This window comes from Bombina bombina, chromosome 4 (assembly GCF_027579735.1).
Source record: "Bombina bombina isolate aBomBom1 chromosome 4, aBomBom1.pri, whole genome shotgun sequence".
Classification (NCBI taxonomy): domain Eukaryota; kingdom Metazoa; phylum Chordata; class Amphibia; order Anura; family Bombinatoridae; genus Bombina; species Bombina bombina.
The window spans coordinates 937,467,566-937,488,970 of record NC_069502.1 but is presented as its reverse complement, the minus strand read 5'-3'; the positions used below and the strand labels follow the sequence as shown (position 1 = coordinate 937,488,970).

The following is a 21,405-nucleotide window of genomic DNA, read 5'->3' as shown; positions in this document are numbered from 1 at the left end:
TCAGCACCTCCGTCCGCTTACAGCACATCGCTCTTTTCTCAATGAGGTGATGCTTCCTCCTCTGAACCAATATCTTTGCTAGTCATATGACAGTGTTCTGTATGCTAGCACAGTTATTAGTTTAGAGGTTGAAACATCACCTCATTGAGAAAACAGTGCTATGCCATGAATGTCCAGAGGTGTAGACTTTAGCGAGGAGCTGTGATACAGAAAGGGTTAGTGAAGCATTCTTTTTTTAAAACAACTTCATCACTGAAAGTCCAGTTTATTTTGAGCGATCGTGAATCCTAGCGTTTTTTAAAAGCTCAAATTTACCATCACTTTAATGATTATGTTAATTTAAATGTAGATCTTGAAAGTGCAGATTTATTTCTCCCAAAAGAAGCCTCAGCCGAGGCAAAAGTATCACATTTGGAAAATTTGGAAAAAGTATGCAGAGAGGACCAAGTTGCAGCCTTGCAAATCTGTTCCACAGAAGTCTTCATTTTTGAAAGCCCAAAAAGACGGGACAGCGCTAGTGGAATGAGCCGTTATTCTCTCAGAAGGCTGCTGTCCAGCAGTCTCATAAGCAAAACGGATCATACTTCTCAACCAGAGAGAAAGAGAAGTAACAGTAGCTTTCTGTCCTTTACGCTTTCGAGCGAAACAAACAGGGCAGAAGACTGACGAAAATCCTTAGTCGCCTGTATGTAGAATATTAGAGCATGCACAACGTCAGAGCATGCACAACGTCCAGGTTGTGCAACAAATGTTCCTTATGAGAAGAAGGATTAGGACATAGAGAAGGAACAACAATTTCCTGATTAATATTTCTGTCCGAAACCACTTTTGGAAGAAAACCCAACTTAGTACGAATAAACGCCTTATTAGCATGGAAGATAAGATAAGGTGAATCACACTGCAAAGCCGAGAGCTCCGAGACTCTCCGAGCAGAAGAGATAGCAATAAGAAACAAAACCTTCCAAGATAACAACTTAATATCTACGGAATGCAATGGCTCAAACGGAGCCTGATGTAAAACTTTAAGAACAAGGTTAAGGTTCCAAGAAGGACCAACAGACTTAAAAACAGGCCTGATTCTTACCAGAGCTTGACAAAAGGATTGAGCATCTGGTGCATCCGCCAGACGCTTGTGTAACAAAATAAAAAATCTGACCCTTCAGAGAACTGACTGACAATCACTTCTCCAGACCTTCCTGAAGAAAAGACAAAATCCTAGGAATCCTAACCCTACTCCAAGAGTAGCCTTTGGATTCACACCAATAAAGGTATTTACGCCATACCTTATGGTAAATCTTTCTAGTTACAGGCTTGCAATCCTGAATCATGGTGTCAATGACAAAACTAAGCGTTCAATATCGAAGCAGTCAGCTTCAGAGAAACGAGATTTGGATGAAGGAATAGACCCTGAATTAGAAGGTCCTTCCTCAGAGCAGCCTCCAAGGTGGAAAAGATGACATCTTCACCAGGTCCGCATACCAGATCCTGCGAGGCCACGCAGGAGCTATTAGAATTACTGACGCTCTCCTGTTTGATACGAGCAACGACTTGTGGAAGGAGAGGAAACAGATAGGTCAGACTGAAATCGCAAGGAACCGCCAGAGCATCTATTAAGGCGGCCTGCGGATCCCATGACCTTGAACCATACCTTGGAAGCTTGGCGTTCTGCTGAGACACCATCAGATCCAATTCCAGCATCCCCCATTTGAGGGATAACCTCGAGAACACCTCTGGATGGAGAGCCCACTAACCGGGGTGAAAAATCTGTCTGCTAAAGAAATCCGCTTACCAATTTTCCACACCTGGAATGTGAATGGCAGAGAGACTGCAATTGTGAGCTTCCGCCCACTGAATAATCCGAGCCACCTCCTTCGTGGCTAAGGAACTCCGAGTTCCTCCCTGGTGGTTGATGTAAGCCACTGAGGTGATATTTTCCGACTGGAACCTGATACACTGGGCTAAGGACAATTGAGGCCAAGCAGCAGAGCATTGTGAATCGCTCTCAACTCCAATATATTTATGGGGAGAGCAGACTCCTCCAGAGTCCATAGTCCCTGCACCTTTAACAAGTCCCAGATTGCTCCCCAACCCAGCAGGCTGGCATCCGTGGTTACAATCACCCAGGAAGGTCTCCAGAAGCAGGTGCCCCGAGACAGATGCTCCTGAGAGAGCCACCATGGGAGAGTCTCTTGTCAACTGATCTAGATCTATCCTCTGAGACAGATCCGCATGGTCCCCGTTTCAATGACTGATCATGCACAACTGCAAAGCTCTCAAATGAAATCGAGCAAAGGGAATGATGTCCATGGAAACAACCATCAGACCAATTACCTCCATACATTGAGCCACTGATGGCCTAACAGTAGACTGGAGAGAGAGACAGGAGGAAAGAATCTTGGCTTTTCTGACATCTGTCAGAAATATTACATCTATAGGGAATCTATTATAATCCCTAACAAAACTACCCTTGCAGCTGGAACAAGGGAACTCTTTTTCCAGATTTAATTTCCATCTGTGGGAACGTAGAAAAGACAACAAGATCTCTGTATGAGAGTTTGCTTGTTGAAAAGATTGCACCTGAACCATTGTGTCGTCCAGGAAGGGTACCACAGCAATACCCCGAAACCTGATCACTGCCAAGATAGCCCCAACTGGGAGCTGTGGCAAGGCCAAAGAGAAGAGCCCCAAACTGAAAGTGTTTGATAGAAAGGCAAAAACTCAGGAACTTAAAAATACACGTCCTCCAGGTCTAAAGTCACCATGCACTGACCCTCATAGACCAAAGAAAGAATGGAACCACTGGTTTCCATTTCGAAGGACAGTACCCTGAGAAAAACTTGATGAAACACTTTAGATCTATCATAGGACGAAAAATTCCCTTACAGGAACTGGAACTATCACTCACAGGGAAGAGAAGTCCCAAACGCACTTCAAAATGCCTCACTGTTATCTGGCCTGCAGATAACATTAAGAGAAGGAACCTAGCTCTTAGAGGAAGGTATGAATTAAATGAAGAAAACCTGAGATACTATGCCCGCAGCCTATCTGGGACATTTTGTATCCATGTTTGACGACAACCAGAGAGATTCTGCCCCACACCTGGACTAATCCCGGATTGGGGACAAATTTCTTTAGGTTTATTCAACTTTTCTTGTGGTAGAAAATACCATTTTCCACCCATATATTAGAAATATTACTGTCAGATCAGGAACAAACAAGGTCTTACCCTTGTAAAGAAGCACCAGAAGCTTGGACTCAAGGGAAAAATCCACTGACAATGCATATAACCACAACGCCTCGCTGGGCTAGCACAGCAAGCCAGATATCTTGGATCTCGGTTAAAAGAACTTTTCTGGTAGCATCATAAATAGAAGATTGGCTAGATGAAGAGCCTTTATTCTGTTCTGGATCTCCTCCAAAGGAGTCCCTACCAAATTGGATCAAACAAGGCATCCCAATAAGATGCCGCACTTGACACAGTGGCAGAACAAACATCCATTTAAGCCTTCAGCTTAGTCCATTGATCCTGAAAAGAACAGCTATCCTCTCTAGAAATCGTAGTTCTCTTAGGCCGAGTAGAAATACCCTACTACTTAGGCACCGTGCGCCATGATGTTTAATGCCGACAGTCACAGGAAACATCTTTCCAAAGACAGGAGACGGGGGGAAAGGAAACCCTGACTTCTCCCATTCCTGTGAAAAATCTCCTGTCTGGAACAGGAAAAACTTCTACAGAGGAATCCTAGTACTTATAACGTTTATTAGATTCTTAGGGTTGACGAAGACAAACGTATCGGAGTTGCTCCAAAGTAGCCAAAACCTCCTTTAACCATACCCAAAGGTGTTCAAGCTTAAATCTGAAGGACACTACTTCAGCATCAGATGAAGGAATTATACTGACCGAATCTGAGATTTAACCCTCAGAGGCTACTGACGTATCCTCCTCATTAGACCTATGAGGAAGGAAACCAGTGTAGCAGTAGGAGATACAGAAACCTTACTATCTGAATCTCTAATATTCCTCTTGCTATTTCCCATTAGCATAGGGAAGGAAGATAATGCCGCAGAGATCGCAGAAGATACCCGAGCAAAAATAATTCTGCAAGCAAATAAGCTCCTCCAGGAGACTGAGAGGAAAATGCAGGGCACTGCATGTGACGCCATAAGGCTAGGGACATTTAAGGAGAAACTGTGGCATTGCCTAACAGTGTCATCCTGAGAGACATAATATGAGTCAATATTTGACATAACATGGGAGCAGATCTCTAACCCCATGAGCAGACTCGCATAGATAAGCACCAAAAATTAAAAATGTGCTATCACTTTAAAAGATCTTAAATTGTCTTGAAATGTACTAGGCAATAAATCCTAAAACATGACAGATTTGCTCAGACCTAAACGAAATTAATAAGGTCTATAAGCAATAAAACACAGGATATAAAACATATACCTTACCTAATTCTTTTCTTCAGATGGAAAAAGTCCACAGCTGCATTCATTACTTTTGGGAAATAAGAACCTGGCCACCAGGAGCAGGCAAAGACACCCCAGCCAAAGGCTTAAATACTCCTCCCACTTCCCTCATCCCCCAGTGATTCTGCCGAGGAACAAGGAACAGTAGAAGAAATACCAGGGTGAAAAGGTGCCAGAAGAATAAAAAATAAGAGACGCCCCACAGAAAAAATACGGATGGGGAGCTGTGGACTCTTTCCATCTGAAGAAAAGAAAATTATCAGGTAAGCATAATTTAAGTTTTTCTTCATAAATGGAAATAGTCCACTGCGCTGCAGTCATTACTTTTGGGAAAACAATACCCAAGCCCAAGGACACTGAATGCAAAAATGGGAGGGTGCAATAGACGGCCCATTCTGAGACCACCAGGCCTGAAAAACCACAACCCAACCAAACCCCGCTTCGTCGGAGCCGGGCAAAAAACTCGAAGGAAAAGGCCCCAAGAACACTGACCCGCAGATAGTCCGAAAGAATAACTAGAGACCGCAAGTAGACTCACTGAGCCAACACTCCTCCAGGATAACCGTCACCCAGCAGTCTGTCCCCACACAACCCTTACTAGTACAGTACCAAAATCCCCAAAAGAGAGAGAACAAGGGTAAACCAAAGGGATACCCAGAAGGTACAGCATGATCCATAAAGGAAAGACCCCCTTCAAAGGAAGGCCAAATCCAGAGACCCAAATGGATCCCGATAACAAGGGGAGACGACGCCCAACCCAAAAGGAGCAATTGGACATCATCCAGGAGAAGAAACATCTTCCAAACATTGGGTAACAGCACCAAAAAACACAGCTGAAGACAAAGTCCTCAAAACATCAGAACTTAGAGACTTAGCAAACAGAAATAACAGGTAGCAAAGTCAGAAAATAAACATCTGAGTCCAGTAACACGCTGCCATCCATAGGAAGACACAGAGAAAACACTATCTGTAAGGAATAAGGCAAACCAGGCCACCAAAATGTACAGTGAGATGCAAAAAAGAGAGATTTTGCAGCGCAAAGAAAAAAGACTGTTGGTTACTGGACTTCGTTAAATACTAAAACCCACTATCTCAGAGTAAACAAAAAATAAGTGTAATCAAAATTCAATACTTTAAAATACAATTGACAACTTCATTCACACAAAATAACTTTATTTGAAAAAAATATTAAAGTAGTAGTCCGGCTGGACTAGTACTCACGCACACTCACACACATACGGTTTAAAACTTGCTGGAACTCAGACTATGTAATTTGATCTGAATTGCACCTCATAAAATATACATCACTCCTTAACAGGAGGTATTAGAGTATTTGTGTATATATAAATAATCAACTCCTGTAGGTAAGTGAGTATGTTATTAGTAGTGGTAGTAGAGTGTATCTAATAAGTACTTATACAAAAAAGCACCACAATAATATAAATAGTATCCGATTAAATTTCCGGTTTGTGTGCTAAGAAATGTAAAGTCTACAGTACACTCAATGTATATATGTTAGTCAAACAGTCAAAAGTAAAGCTGATGGTTTACTGTGTTCCTAAATTTTAATCATTGCCAGTGTTGCAAAGTATATTAAAATGGTATTAAAGGGCCCCGGTCACAGCAAAGTCATTGGTGATTTTAAAGTACGGTATATACCTTTAAATTAATTAAAGATTCAAATGCACTTTATATGCATAATGCACATATGCATCATTAAATGTAATATTAATGTATGACTAATACAACCAATTATTAACTTTGCTTTGAAAAAGAGATAGAAATTAGATTTTCAGTTCAACCTTGCTGAATAAAAATATACCAACAGGTTACCCACGAATGGAAAGATATGCTAAGCTGAGCTAAAAAAGGTCTCTTCTATAGCGGAGGCCTGTTTAAACATTAGCTATCTTTGGAGCTTATAGTTCAACCATACTGAGTATAAATATACCAGCAGATTACCCACAAATGGAACGATATGCTGAGCTGAACTAAAGAAAGGTCTCTTCTATAGCGGAGGCCTGTTTAACCATTTAGCTGTCGCTGGAGCTATAGTTCAACCTTGCTAAGTATAAATGTACCCACAGGTTACCCACGAAAAGAAAGATATGCTGAGCTGAACTGAAAAAAGGTCTCTTCTATAGCGGAGGCCTGTTTAACCATTAGTTATCACTGTATATAACTCTGAGCACAGGTTACCCACGATTGAAAAGAAATCTGCTAATCTTAGACTGAAAAAGGTCTCTTCTATAGCGGAGGCCTTGTTTAACATCAACTGTCACTGTCTGTAAGCGTAATCACTACGGTGCAATTAGATATTAAGGCTGAGTCAGCTATTAAAATCGAGGTTCCATAACCTCGTGCAGGTGCCCCTATGGTTCTGGAACTTAAGGGTCACGATATATAAATAACAAATCTGATTTATCCCTTAAGTTTGGATTAATATAACCCACCCAACCCTCCCTCAAAAAACCTTCCTACAAACCAGGCCACCAAGTCTACGCACAGATCTCAAAAGGGGGAGAGGCACAGAACCTCTAAAAAAGAAGGTCAGCTGTCACCCCCAAGACCTGAGGATAAACAACAGATCTCAGATCCTACACCTAGCCGGACCAGCCCAAGCAACGGCAGATCTGAACGCAAGGGAAACAAAAGGAACCCCAAGACCGGCCCCCAAAAGAGCGGAATAATGGACACAGCCACTTTAACCTAAAGACAATCGAGCAGGCGTTAAACCTAAGGAGATCTAGCAATGCCATCCGACTAAGTCTCAAGGCGGAGCCAGCAGCTCCCCAGGTGGACAGGAACAACTCAAAGAGCAGACCAATCCCCGAACCAGATAAACATCTGTTCAAACCTCCTGAACACAGGAGAGGCCCCTAAAAAGGGAACCACACCTCCGTAAGGAGGACAACTAGCCCCCTGAATAGGAAAGCGCTGATAAACACCTGCCCATAAGACAGGAAGTTGTAGGAAGAACCAAGAAGACAGAAGGCCACATCACTAACGAACACGGAAGAACCCCTTAAAACACAATTGTGCTAGCACACATACCAGGCGCAAAAGTGACAGCTGAGCAATCGCAAACCTTCTGCTTGCTAAGCAGGATAGCCCACCATCAGGTCAAGTCAGTTGGCTTATCCCAAGGGAACCGTATCGTCCGGCACAACACAAGCCCCAAGGAGCCACGGCTCTCAGTAAATCTAGCCAAGTTGTAAAACAGAACAGCCAGAACAAGGAGTACCCCGGAAACTGGAACCCCCGGCCAGTCCTAGGATCATAAGGTCTGGTAACAGTCCACAGCAGGATCCACAAAGAGAAAACGCTGAGTAAAATCTTCGACAACCGGAAGATCAGGACAAGAAGCCCGGGCCCCACAAATGTTTAGATTAAACAATCTTCCAGGAACATAAATCCCTCGTCTGATATAAAAAAAAACAGACCTCCCAGGGAAAAAATCCAGAATAACCCGGATAACAAGAGCACAAAGCCCTTGCAAGTCCCAACCCAAAGGGAAGAGACCACCCCTTGCAGGAGCCCAACACTAAAAGGAGGAAAGGCTGAGTAGACCTCGCCGGGATCCAATAGCAATCCTCGGATTGCTACAGGACAGAGTAGCCACAGAGCATTAGTATGCTGAGCTAGTTGTCCAAGGGGAACAGTGAGGACAAGTCACCCAAACAGAGCAATATCAAGCCACCACATCACCTCAGATTTGAAGTCAGAGGACAGTAAAACATGTGTTTGGATGCCACCGGTATGGCAATACCTGAACCATATGAGTGGAAAACCACTAGGACCTCTTCTATCCTAAGAAAGAGATGCAGAGCATTCCCAACACCAGGAAAGGACCCCTAACCAGAGCCCAAAAGGACCTCACTGCCTAATATCCCGAAAAAGGAACAACCAACTCCCGAAGGGAATCCAAGTCCCCCGAAGATGACCCATCCACAAGGAGAAACGGACAATCCAAGAGGACTCAATGAAGAAGAGAACCACTAAAGGAACAAGTCCAAAAAAGACAATTTCCTAAAGCAACACCCTCTAATTTCCCCCCACGTGGGAAGGAATACTCCAGGTTCCGAGGGTATCGGGAACAACAGAGAGCAAAATTCACTGACCCAGTCACTAGAGAGACGGCTATTTAGGAATGAAACAATCCAGAGAGCCGCTGGACCCGCAAGTCCTCTTGAGAATGCTTAGCTGAAACTTTTAAAACAAATAACAAGAACATAAATAATGTTAAGAGCACTTGGCCCCCAACCTGACCAGTAAGGTATAATAGGCACCAAGTGTCTGAATAGGCCGCGAGACAAAAGATCTGAACCCAAGCAGGACCAGCCTGCAACCAGGGTCATAACTGCCAAGCTGGCTAAATCCGCCCTCAGAGAGGGAGGAAGAAAAACAGACAAACATGTGACTAACGTGTCCTGAACAACTTCAGTAGAAGCAAACAGCGAGTATCGATCCCAGAGATTTTTAAGTTCCCGCAAGAAACATAATAAGAAAAAGAAAAGAAAATTCATCCTAACCGGATAAAATAACAGGAAACCCAATGCCCAAGAAGAACAGAAAGATCCGCAGGACCATCCTAACGGAAACCCTGTTCTTCCAACAAAACTGTGAAGGATCTCGATAACAAGATTTAAAGGAAATTACTTCATCCCCCATGTCTAATGAGGTGAGCCATTCGAAGGAGTAGACTGATGAGTCCCATAACCGAGAAGGATAGGGTCCCCAAACAGCTCAAAAACGTCTGAGTAAAACACAAAGGCGAGCCAACCTGTAACGAAAAGCACATGCCCTCCAGTGGCCGAGAGACCTGGGGCAATCGGGCACGAGCACAATCGCATATAAACAATCTCAACATCAGCATCCTCCATAACTGGATAAAGGATACTAAAAAAATTTACTGACAATGGCTGGGGTACTCACCACCTCCTATGAACCCAGCGGACTAGAATTCTCTGTCGCCACACAGCCAGGAATGCGGAAATGGGAGACCAGAACGTAGAAACAACCCGGTCACAAGGTAAACTGAGCAGTCCAAAAAAAGTGCACCCAACTGCAAGATTGCGTCACTTCGAAAGGCTGTTATGTTCCAAAAAGCCACGAGCCCAGTTAACACTACACATAAGCAGATTGAATCACATAACAAACATGATTAACCCCCCTCCACCTGTGCAATAATCCTCCTCAGGAGATATTAATCCTTGATTCCAAGATACTAAAGGAGTACCACTGAGACCCTGTATTTTTCATGTGAGTTCGCAGGAACAAATGAGTTACAGTACAATCATGAAGAAGTAAAATGAAATGATCTTACCAGAATCTACCCTGTGGAACAGGAACATGGCCCTTCAAGTGTGACGGATAGTAGCCTCGCCTCCGCCATGGACTTGAGAGAAGGAAGCAGGCAGCAAAGTGAAGATCGACATCGCTGATTGCTTGTGAAGTTGTTAAAATGAGTCAGGATTGTTTCGTAGATAGACTCTTCCTGCATCTCCGTACTTTTATCCAAGCCCTCACTGAGAGACTGACAGGATAACTTAAAACTCCCGTCCCATGTCGAAAAGTACTACCCTCCATAAGAGACGAAACAAACTTCTGACACTTCTCTGCCAACCTCCTGGGACGAAAGGCAAAGAATGACTGGGGATGAGGGAAGTGGGAGGAGTATTTAAGCCTTTGGCTGGGGTGTCTTTACCTCCTCCTGGTGGCCAGGTTATTATTTCCGAAACGTGATGAATGCAGTTGTGGACTCTTTCCATTTATGAAGAAAAACGTAGCGCTTCTCCGTTCTAAAAAGCATTCAGTAATACAGAGTCTAAGTCCCTTTAATGAAAAAAAATCTGACCTTTACCACTCTGCCACTGTTTCCCTTACTTCTCATCCATACCGCTCTCGGAGCGATACTTCTTTCTGCAGTAGCAGAAATTTTAAGGTGCCAAATCTCCACCCTAGAAGACAGAAAGGCACTTACCTGTGTCTAGCCGTCTGGCAGGAGGAAAGTTTACCCGGTGTGAGAGGAAGCCACTCCTCACAGAGGCCTGTAAAAATAAAATAAAGAACCGAGTAAACCTACTCTGTCTTATTATACTAGGGCAGCAAAGTGTTAGGAAAACACACCACTGCCTTACTAAATAGTCTGACGTGGAGTAAGGCTAGACCCAGACTTGAGAGGGAAAGATCAGAGTAAACCTACTCCGGCTTTCAACTAGTTAAAATCTTGCTTGACGTAGAGAAATTAAATTTTCTTCCGACACCAAAAACTTCCCCTCCTCCATTGACAGAGGCAAATAGAATGACTGGGGATTATGGGTAGGGAAGTGACACTTAACAGCTTGGCTGTAGTGCTCTTTGCCTCCTCCTGCTGGCCAGGAGTGATATTCCCACTAGTAATTGATGATGTTGTGGACTCACCATATCTTAGGAAAGAAATATATATATTTTTTTTACTTTTCTTTCTTTTCAAGATCCCCAAGACTTATACCTTTGAAAAGGTTAGGCGATTAAATTTCCAACGGTGGGTCTTGGGGGTCTGTAGCTGCGATACAGGCTTCTAAGTACCATGCCCCCATTTACCTAAACTGTCCATTGTAATTTTGAAATAAAGTGGTGTGGTGACGTCATCATGTCATTGAGCATGACGTCACCGTGCAAAACGCGAAGCCCCGGTGGTAGTCAGTGAGAGCCCCCAGATTTCCCTCAATGTGGGTGAGTGCTAGCGACGGCTCTGAACCGTCGTCAGCACTTGATTGGGGCAATTTTCAATGGCTCAGAGCCGTCGTTAGCACTCAAAGGGTTAAGAGATCATATGTATATTACAGGCCTACTATAGTCAAAATTAAAGTTTCATGATTCAGATAAAGCTTGCAATTTAAAATAAAACTTTCCTTTTTTTCTGTCCATTATCAAAACTTGCTCAATCTTTTTATATGCATGTGGCTACAGCTCCTACTAAGCATGTGCAAAAGTGCACAATATATACCTATATGCATTTTGTGATTGGCTGATGGCTGTCATATGATACAGGGGGAGGAAAAATTGGATTAACTTTGAAATTTGCCAGAAAATATTCTACTGCTCATTTAAAATTCAAAGTAAATGTTTTAGCACTGTCTTTTTATTGTGCATTTGTCAATTATTCAATTCTACTGTATTTAGTGGTCTTTTAAAGAGACATAAAAGTGTAAAAATGCTGAAATGTGTTAGAGCATGTGATCAGTGTTGCATGCATATAACTATGTGTTTAACATTTGCAAAGGGGTTACACATATAGTTAAAGCCATCAACAGAGCAGCAATTCACTACAGGGAGCTAGCTGAACCCATCTGGTGAGCCAATGACAAGAGACAAATGTGAGCGACAACCAATCACCAGCTAGTTTCCAGCAGTGCACTACGACTCCTGAGTTTACCTAGGTATGCTTTACAAACAAAGGATACCAAAGAATACCGAGCGAACAAAGCAAATAAGATTAGATGGAAATAAATAAAAAAGTATCTTAAACTTGTATTCTCTGTTTGCATGTTTTATTCTTAAATTATATGGGTAGTGTCAAAACATAACTAAAATGATTAATTTTGCATTAGTGGTCTTGATTCATTCTCAAATCTCTCTGACACTCAGTTTATAAATAAATTTGTAATAAATAAATAAATAAAATTCTTACAGTTTATTTCTGAACGCGTTTTTTCTTCTCGAACACTCCTGCTTGTTGAGTGGATCCTATGAGGAACGACAACCGGAGGCTAAAAGAGAAAATTGGAAAATATTATGATCTAAAGAACTGCTATTACCTGATGCATGTATTATTGAAAAGGAATACCGAACTGAATCAGTCTTGGGTAATGTATATACAGTATCTCACAAAAGTGAGTACACCCCTCACATTTTTGAAAATATTTTATTATATCTTTTCATGGGACAAAACTGAAGAAATGACACTTTGCTACAATGTAAAGTGTTGAGTGTACAGCCCGTATAACAGTGTAAATTTGCTGTCCCCTCAAAATAACAACACACAGCCATTAATGTCTAAACCGTTGGCAACAAAAGTGAGTACAGTTGAAATGTCCAAATTGGGCCCAAAGTGTCAGAATTTTGTGTGGCCACCATTATTTTCAAGCACTGCCTTAACCCTCTTGGGCATGGAGTTCACCAGAGCTTCAAGGTTGCCACTGGAGTCCTCTTCCACTCCTCTATGACAACATCACGGAGTAGGATGTTAGAGACCTTGCGTTCCCCCACCTTCCGTTTAAGGATGCCCCACAGATGCTCAATAGGGTTTAGGTCTGGAGACATGCTTGGTCAGTCCATCACCTTTACCCTCAGCTTCTTTAGCAAGGCAGTGGTCATGCAGGCCCAGACCATGACAGCCCCACAACCATGCTTGACTGTAGGCAAAACACACTTGTCTTTGTACTCCTCACCTGGTTGCCGCCACACACGGTTGACACCATCTAAACCAAATAAGTTTTATCTTGGTCTCATCGGACCACAGGACATGGTTCCAGTAATCCATGTCCATAGTCTGCTTGTCTTCAGTAAACTGTTTGCAGGCTTTCTTGTGCATCATCTTTAGAACAGGCTTCTTTCTGGGACGACATCCATGCAGACCAATTTGATGCAGTGTGCGGCGTATGGTCTGAGCACTGACAGGTTGACCCCCCACCCCTTCAACCTCTGCAGCACTCATACTTCTATTTCCCAAAGACAACCTCTGGATATCACGCTGAGCATGTGCACTCAACTTCTTTGGTCGACCATGACGAGGCCTATTCTGAGTGGAACCTGTTGTGTGAAACTGCTGTATCGTCTTGCATACCGTAATGCAGCTCAGTTTTTAGGGTCTTGGCAATCTTCTTATAGCCTAGGCCATATTCATGTAGAGCAAGAATTCTTTTTTTTCAGATCCTCAGAGTTCTTTGCCATGAGGTGCCATGTTAAACTTCCAATGACCAGTCAGAGAGTGTGAGAAGGATAACACCAAATTCAACACACCTGCTCCCCATTCACACCTGAGACCTTGTAACACTAACGAGTCACATGACACCAGGGAGGGAAAATGGCTAATTGGGCCCAATTTGGACATTTCTACTTAGGGGTGTATTTACTTTTGTTGCCAACGGTTTAGACATTAATGGCTGTGTGTTGAGTTATTTTGAGGGGACAGCAAATTTACATTGTTATACAGGCTGTACACTCACTACTTTAAATTGTAGCAAAGTGTCATTTCTTCAGTGTTGTCACATGAAAAGATATAATAAAATATTTACAAAAATGTGAGGGGTGTACTCACTTTTGTGAGATACTGTAGTTGTACTACAGGGAGACATATTTCATTAAAAGCACAGTATACTCATTCAAGCAGCAAATAAGAATTAATTGTATTCAAAGATGATTTAGGGCTAAGCTATCTTTCTCTCTTACATCCCTCCCCCCCTATGGAAGTTGATTTATTCTTTATATAGTTAGTACTCCTGTATTAATATTTTCAGTATAGGTGGTGGACTCAGTGGGCCAAAATAGATAGTTCAAATAGTAAAAAAAACAAACGTAAAGGAGTTATCTAAACAATTTAATACACTTCAGCAGGTAAAATGTATCATTAGGAAAGGGTTAAAGAGGAGAAAATGGTACAGTACACTGTCCCTTTAAGGGTGATATAAATGCAGTTGTGATTATGAAGATGCATTTGTCACTCCACACTCACACGTGAGACACTTTATTAATTCCTTATAGTCAGTCAGTCTCTCTATCTATCTAATTAAAAAGGGGTAGAAAATAAATTGGGGGGTTGGGAGTGGGTTGAAGGCATTGAAACTGGCATCTACCATTAATTTAAAAGACTGCTTTACATACTACAATTGTTTTCTCTATTTATTTTTTAGCAGGGAATCTGAGTATCTTCCAAGAGTTCACTCCTAGTATACAATACAAGGTCACATGCATTATCTGCAGCTCATGTTTAGTTTTAACATATGTTTCCAAACTTAATAACTTTCCTTGAAAATTAAAACACACATACATTATATATATATATATACACACACATATATATATATATATATATATATATATATATATATATATATATACACATATATATATATATATATATATATATATATATATACTAGGCGATAAGCAGTCTATCCAAAATAAAAAAAATAAACCTAAACTAATACCCCTATAAAAAAATCTCCCTAAAAATAAAAATGCCCCCTAATCTAATACTAAGATACCAAGAGACCTTAAAAGGACTTTTGTAGGACATTGCCCTTAGTTAAATAGCTCTTTTACCTAATTTTTTTTTACCAAATACCACCTAACAGTAAAACCTCCCAAAATAAAAAAAACCTAACACTAAAAAAAAACCTAAACTACCCATTGCCCCTAAAGGGGCGTTTGTATGGACATTCGGCTCTTTTTCAGCCCAAAAAACCCTAATCTAAAAAAATTAAAAAAAAAGCCACCCCAAAAAGGACTAAGCCCCAAATAGGTACTCACCGTTCCTGAAGTCCGGCGGAGATGGGTTTCTTCCAGGCGGCTCCATCATCTTCTATCTTCATCCAGAAGGAAGGCGATGCGTGGATCCTCAGCGGCATTCCTCAAAGGCGGAGCTACTGAAATCCTACTGGCTGTTCAAACCAGCCAATAAGATTTCAGTAACTCTCATCCTATTGGCTGATTTCAACATTTCAGTCAATAGGAATGCAAGGTACCCCAATAAATATGGGGTACCTTGCATTCAATCTTCAGTGTGCAACAGACGATCGCATGAAGAGGAGCCTCCACGCCACTGAGGAGCCACGCATCGGGGAAGCCAGCTCTGTCGCCTTCACTCCGGATGAAGATAGAAGATGATGGAGCCGCCTGGAAGAAGACCTTCTCCGCCGGACTTCAGGAACGATGAGTACCTATTTTGGGCTCAGTGTTAGGATTTTTTTTTATTTTTAAGATTAGGGATTAAATGGGATGGAAAAGAGCGGATTGCCCTTTTAAGGGCAGTAAAAGAGCTGAGTGCCCTTTTAAGGGCAATGCCCATACAAATGCCCCTTTAGGGGAATTGGGTAGTTTAGGTGTTTTTAGTGTTTTTTTTTTTTTTTTAATTTTGGGAGGTTTGGTGGGTAGGGTTTTTTTTTTTACTGTTGGGGGGGATTTAGTAATTTTTAAATGTAAAAGAGCTGTTTAACTTAGGGCAATGCCCTACAAAAGGCCCTTTTAAGGGCTATTGGTAGTTTAGTTTAGGGGGTGTTTTTATTTTGGGGGCTTTTTTATTTTCATAGGGATTAGGGATACATTTTTTTTTACTTTTGATAATTTTGTTTATTTTTTCTGTAATTTTAGAGTTTTTTATTTTTTGCAATATTAGATTATTTTTCTGTAATTTAATGTTAGGTTTTATTTAAGTGTAACTTAGTATTGGGGTTAATTTAGGGGGCGTTAGGTTAGGGGGCTTAGTAATTAAATTAGTTATTTGCATTGTAGGGGGTTGGCGGTTTAAGAGTTAATAGGTTAATTAGGTTTATTGCGATGTGGGGGGGTTGGAGGTTTAGCAGTTAATAGGTTAATTAGGTTTATTGCGATGTGGGGGGTTGGCGGTTAAGGGGTTAATATTAATTATGTTATTTGCGGATAAGTGTTTAATTACTTTATTATTTTGCAATGTGGGGGTTGGCAGTTTCGTTTTTTGTTGATACTTTGTGCGGGAGGTTTTTGTTTTTTTTTGTTTTACTTCATGCGGGCTGTTACGTGTTTTTTATTTATTTCTTGCGGGCGGTTGTGTGTGTGTTTTTTTTTTAAGGCTTCGTGTTTTCCTGTGCTTCATCCAAGTGGATTCCGAAAATGGTAGGGTGGTGAAAGAATCCACCGGTGGATTCTTTCACCACTTTGCCATTTTCAGAATTCACCTGGATGCAGCTTTGCTGCCTCGCGCAGCCAACATTCTTTTGGCTGCCTGGCGCAGCCAACATTATTTTGGCTGCCTCGCGCAGCCAACATTCCTTTGGCTGCCTCGCGCAGCCAACATTCCTTTGGCTGCCTCGGGCAGCCAACATTCCTTTGGCTGCCCTGGGCAGCCTAAATTCCTTTGGCTGCCTCGGGCAGCCTACATTCCCTTTGGCTGCCTCGGGAAGCCAACATTCCTTTGGTTGCCTCGGGAAGCCAACATTCCTTTGGTTGCCTCGGGAAGCCAACATTCCTTTGGCTGCCTCGGGCAGCCAACATTCCTTTGGCTGCCCTGAGAAGCCAACATTGCTTTGAGGACGCGTGTGCAACGGGCGACACAGACGGACGCGTTACAAACGCGATTATAGTATAGATATATATTAGATTTGGTAGGAATCATACAAAATATTTCAGTTTATAATACTTTGGTATGTATGGAATTATGTACTTGCTCACAATTAATATTCTGGCAAAATTCAAAGGAAGCAGTTGTATGAAATGAGTAGCTTTACATGTATCTGTATGCTAAATCAAAGTAATCTTTAACTAGTCTTAAAGGGATATAAAACCCAAAATGTTTTCTTTCATGATTCAGACAGAGCATGCAATTTTAAACAACTTTATAATTTTCTTCTATTATCTATTTTTCTTTGTTCTCTTGGTATCTTTTGTTGAAAAGCTGAAACATATGCTTAGGAGCCTGCCCATTTCTGGAGCACTATATGGCAGCAGTTTTGCAAGAGCACTAGATGGCAGGACTATTTTCTGCCATGTAGTGCTCCAAATGCCTACCTATATATCTCCACCACAGAATATCAGGGGAACAAAGCAAATTTGATAATAGAAGTCAATTTTTTTTTTTTTTTTTAAATGGTATGCTGTTTCTGAATAACAATAGAAAATGTTTGGGTTTTACATCCCTTTAAAGGGACAGACTACAATATAATGTTTATTGTTTTAAAAGATAGATAATCCCTTTATTACCCAATCACCAGTTTTGCATAACCTAACCAACACAGTTATATTAATATACTTTTTACTTCTGTGATTACCTTGTATCTAAGCATCTTCTGACAGCCCCCTGATCACATGACTTTTTATTTATTATCTATTGGCTTGCATTTAGTACTGTGTTGTGCTAACTCTTAAATAACTCCTTGGGCGTGAACACAATGTTATCTATATGACTTACATGAACTAGCAGTCTCCTATTGTGAAAAGCAAATAAAAAGCATGTGATTAAGAGGCTGTCTATAGTGGCTAAGAAACAGGCAGAAATTTAGAGGTTTAAATGTTATAAAGTATATTAATATAACAAAGTTGGCTGTGCAAAGCTGGTGAATGGGTAGTAAAGCCGTAGTCTATCTTTTTAAACAACAACTATTTTAGTGTAGACTGTCCCTTTAAATACATATATAGAAAATAATGCAGAACCCCCACACACACACAAAAAAATTACAATTTATGTTTACCTGATACATTTATTTATTTCCAGACATGGAGAGTCCATTACATCATTCCAATTACTAGTGGGATATTCACTCCTGGCCAGCAGGAGGTGGCAAAGAGCACCCCAGCAAACCTGTTAAAGGGACACTGAACCCAATTTTTTTTCTTTCGTGATTCAGATAGAGCAAGAAATTTTAAGCAACTTTCTAATTTACTCCTATTATCAAATTTTCTTTATTCTCTTGGAATCTTTATTTGAAATGCAAGAATGTAAGTTTAGATGCCGGCCCATTTTTGGTGAACAACCTGGGTTGTCCTTGCTGATTGGTGGATAAATTCATCCACCAATAAAAAAGTGCTGTCTAGAGTCCTGGACAAAAAAAAAAAAAAGCTTAGATGCCGTCTTTTTCAAAAAAAGATAGAGAATGAAGAAAATGTGATAATAGTAGTAAATTATAAAGTTGCTTAAAATTGCATGCTCTATCTGAATCATGAAAGAAAAAATTTGGGTTCAGTGTCACTTCCCTTACCCATAACCCCCAGTCATTCAGCCTAAGGGAATTGGAAAAAAAAAAGTAAAAAAAATTCTGTATAATCTTAAGGGTGGGGTCATGGACTCTCCGTGTCCGGAAAGAAAGAAATTTATCAGGTAAGTATAAATTTTATTTTATTTCCTAAGACATGGAGAGTCCACGTCGTCATTCCAATTACTAGTTGGAACCAATACCCAAGCTAGAGGAAACGGAATGAACAGGGAGGGAGAACAAGACAGGTAGACCTAAACAGAAGGCACCACCGCTTGAATAACCTTTCTCCCAAAAGAGGCCTCAGCTGAGGCAAAAGTATCACATTTGGAAAAAGTATGCAGAGAGGACCATGTTGCCGCCTTGCAAATCTGTTCCACAGAAGCTTCATTTTTGAAAGCTCAAAAAGAGGAGACAGCCCTAGTGGAATGACCTGTCCAGCAGTCAAATGAGCAAAACTAATCATACTTCTCAAACAGAAGGAAAGAGAAGTAGAAGTGGCCTTCTGACCCTTACGCTTTCCAGAGAAACAAACAAACAGGGCAGAAGACTGGCAAAAATCCTTAGTAGCCTGTAGGTAAAATTTGAAAGCAGGCACAACATCCAAGTAATGCAACATACGTTCCTTATGAGAAGAAGGATTAGGACAGAAAGAATTTCCTAATTAATATTTCTATCCAAAACCACCTTTAGGGAGAAACCCCAATTTAGCACGAAGGAACACTTTATCTGCATGAAAAATAAGGTAAGGCGAATCGCACTGCAAAGCCGAGAGTTCAGAAACTCTCTGAGCAGAAGAAATAGCGATAAGAAACAAAACCTTCCAAGATAACAGCTTAATATCTATGGAATGCATTGGCTCAAACGGAGCCTGCTGCAAAACTCTAAGAACAAGGTTAAGGCTCCAAGGAGGAGCAGCAGGTTTAAACACAGGCCTGATTCTGACCAGGGCCTGACAAAAAGATTGAACATCTGGCACATTCACCAGATACTTATGTAAAAGAATAGATAATGCAGAAATCTGAACTTTTAGAGAACTGACTGACAACCCTTTCTCCAGGCCATCCTGGAGAAAAGACAAAATTCTAGCCCTTCGATTCACACCAATAAATGTATTTACGACATACCTTATGGTAAATTTTACGAGTAACAGGTTTGCGAGCCTGAAGCATGGTATCAATGACTGACTCACAAAACCCACGCTAAGCCAGAACTAAGCGTTCAATCTCCATAAAGTCAGCTTTAGAGAAACGAGATTTGGATGGAAGAAATGACCATGAGTTGGAAGGTCCTTCCTCAGAGGTAACCTCCAAGGAGGAAGAGATGACATCTTCACTAGGTCTGCAAACCAGATCCTGTGAGGTCATGCAGGAACTATTAGAAGTATAGATGCTCTCTCCTGTCTGATACGAGCAATGACTCTTGGAAGGAGCACAAACGGAGGAAAAATGTATGCTAGACCAAAATCCCAAAAAAACGCGCCAGAGCATCTATCAGGGTGATCTGAGGATCTCTGACCTTAAACTGTACCTTGGAAGCTTGGCATTCTGACGAGATGCCATCAGATCCATCTCTGGCACCTCCCACTTGAGGGTTAACCTGGAGAACACCTCTGGATGGAGAGCCCCCTCCCAGGGATGAAAGCTCTGTCTGCTCAGAAAATACGCCTCCCAGTTGTCCACACCTGGAATGTGGATGGCAGATAGAAGACAATTGTGAGCTTTCGCCCACTGAATAATCCGAGTCACCTCCTTCATGGCCAAGGAACTCTGAGCTGGCTTACTATACCGAGGGCAGAAAAAATGTTAGAAAACAAAGCAAGGACCACCTCGCCACTTTCTTTTTTTTTTTTTTTTTTAAATTTATCTTTATTGACCAATTCGGTATATACTTCATATGACAGGGCAAACACAGAGAATCAGATTACAAGAAAAACACACAAAAAAAAAAACAATCCAGCGGATGTGACATTCTTATATAAACAATACTATGTAACCGATAGAGACAATTTCACCACATCCCTATACAGTCAGCGCTTTATACATATCTTGTTGCCATTTGAGATCCGTACAAGGTCTCTATAGGTGCAGACTTTTAAAGTATCTCTGTGAAATTCCAATAGCTATATTTCATACCAAATTAGGGGTTTTATGATAGATATAATGAGCAGAAAAAAAGAAAAAAGAAAAAAGGGAAAAAAGAGAGAGAAGAGAAAAAAAAAAAAAAAAAAAAAAAAAAAAGGGGCAAGAATAGGTTTCCCCTCTCACCCCTCCCTCACCTCCCTTTAGGTTCTTAACTCGACCTCCACTCACTGTAGATCTGGGCCAGGCTATTCATTTCCGCTTCCTTCCCTTTTATAAACTAGGTATATATCAATACCATTCATTTGGGAAAACATTTGAAAGAATTAGCGTCTCAAAAAATTCCGATCTGCGCAAATTACGCACAAGTAAAAACTGACTAGCAAGTGGATAGGACAATATAACTCTTAACCATTTCATAAAAAAAGTTTTGACCCTTTTCTCTTCGGAGGGAGCTATATTCAGCTGTTCAAAAATTATCTGGGCGTGTATCGTATTTATAAAACAGCCCATTGTAGGAGCTTTTCTATTCTTCCAACCTTTTAATATGAGGTTACGACCAAGCATAATTGCCGTGTTAACAAGGTTAATGTTAACTCTGTTATGGTCCATGTTGTAGAGAAAAAGGATATGGTTAACTTGGAATTTTAACCTAACATCTAAAGCTTTATTAAGCCAAAATTCCACTTTTCTCCAGAACTGGAGTATTTTGGGACAGTTCCAGAAACAATGAATAATATCTGCACAAGAATTATTACATTTTGGGCATTTTTCTGCAGAGTTCGCGTACCACTTAGATAGTTTCCCTGGTGTCAGGTAAGAATTGTTGAGTAATTTTATATGTGATTCTTTCCAAGTTAACGGGATATTCGCGCCTTGCACCCATTTATAGCTTGCGCTTAATGATTCTGCTGAAAGATCCG

At 41.1% G+C, this 21,405-nt stretch overlaps 1 protein-coding gene across 3 annotated transcripts in view; it reads right to left on the bottom strand.

Moving 5' to 3' along the window:
* MAP4K3 (mitogen-activated protein kinase kinase kinase kinase 3) overlaps nucleotides 1–21,405 on the bottom strand; it is a 788,683-nt gene that overhangs the window by 238,168 nt on the left and 529,110 nt on the right. For all 3 annotated transcript variants that reach the window (XM_053711916.1, XM_053711915.1, XM_053711914.1), the window contains exon 13: nucleotides 12,149–12,227. In XM_053711916.1, the coding sequence (XP_053567891.1) occupies nucleotides 12,149–12,227 (79 nt within the window). The remainder of the gene's footprint in view (nucleotides 1–12,148; nucleotides 12,228–21,405) is intronic.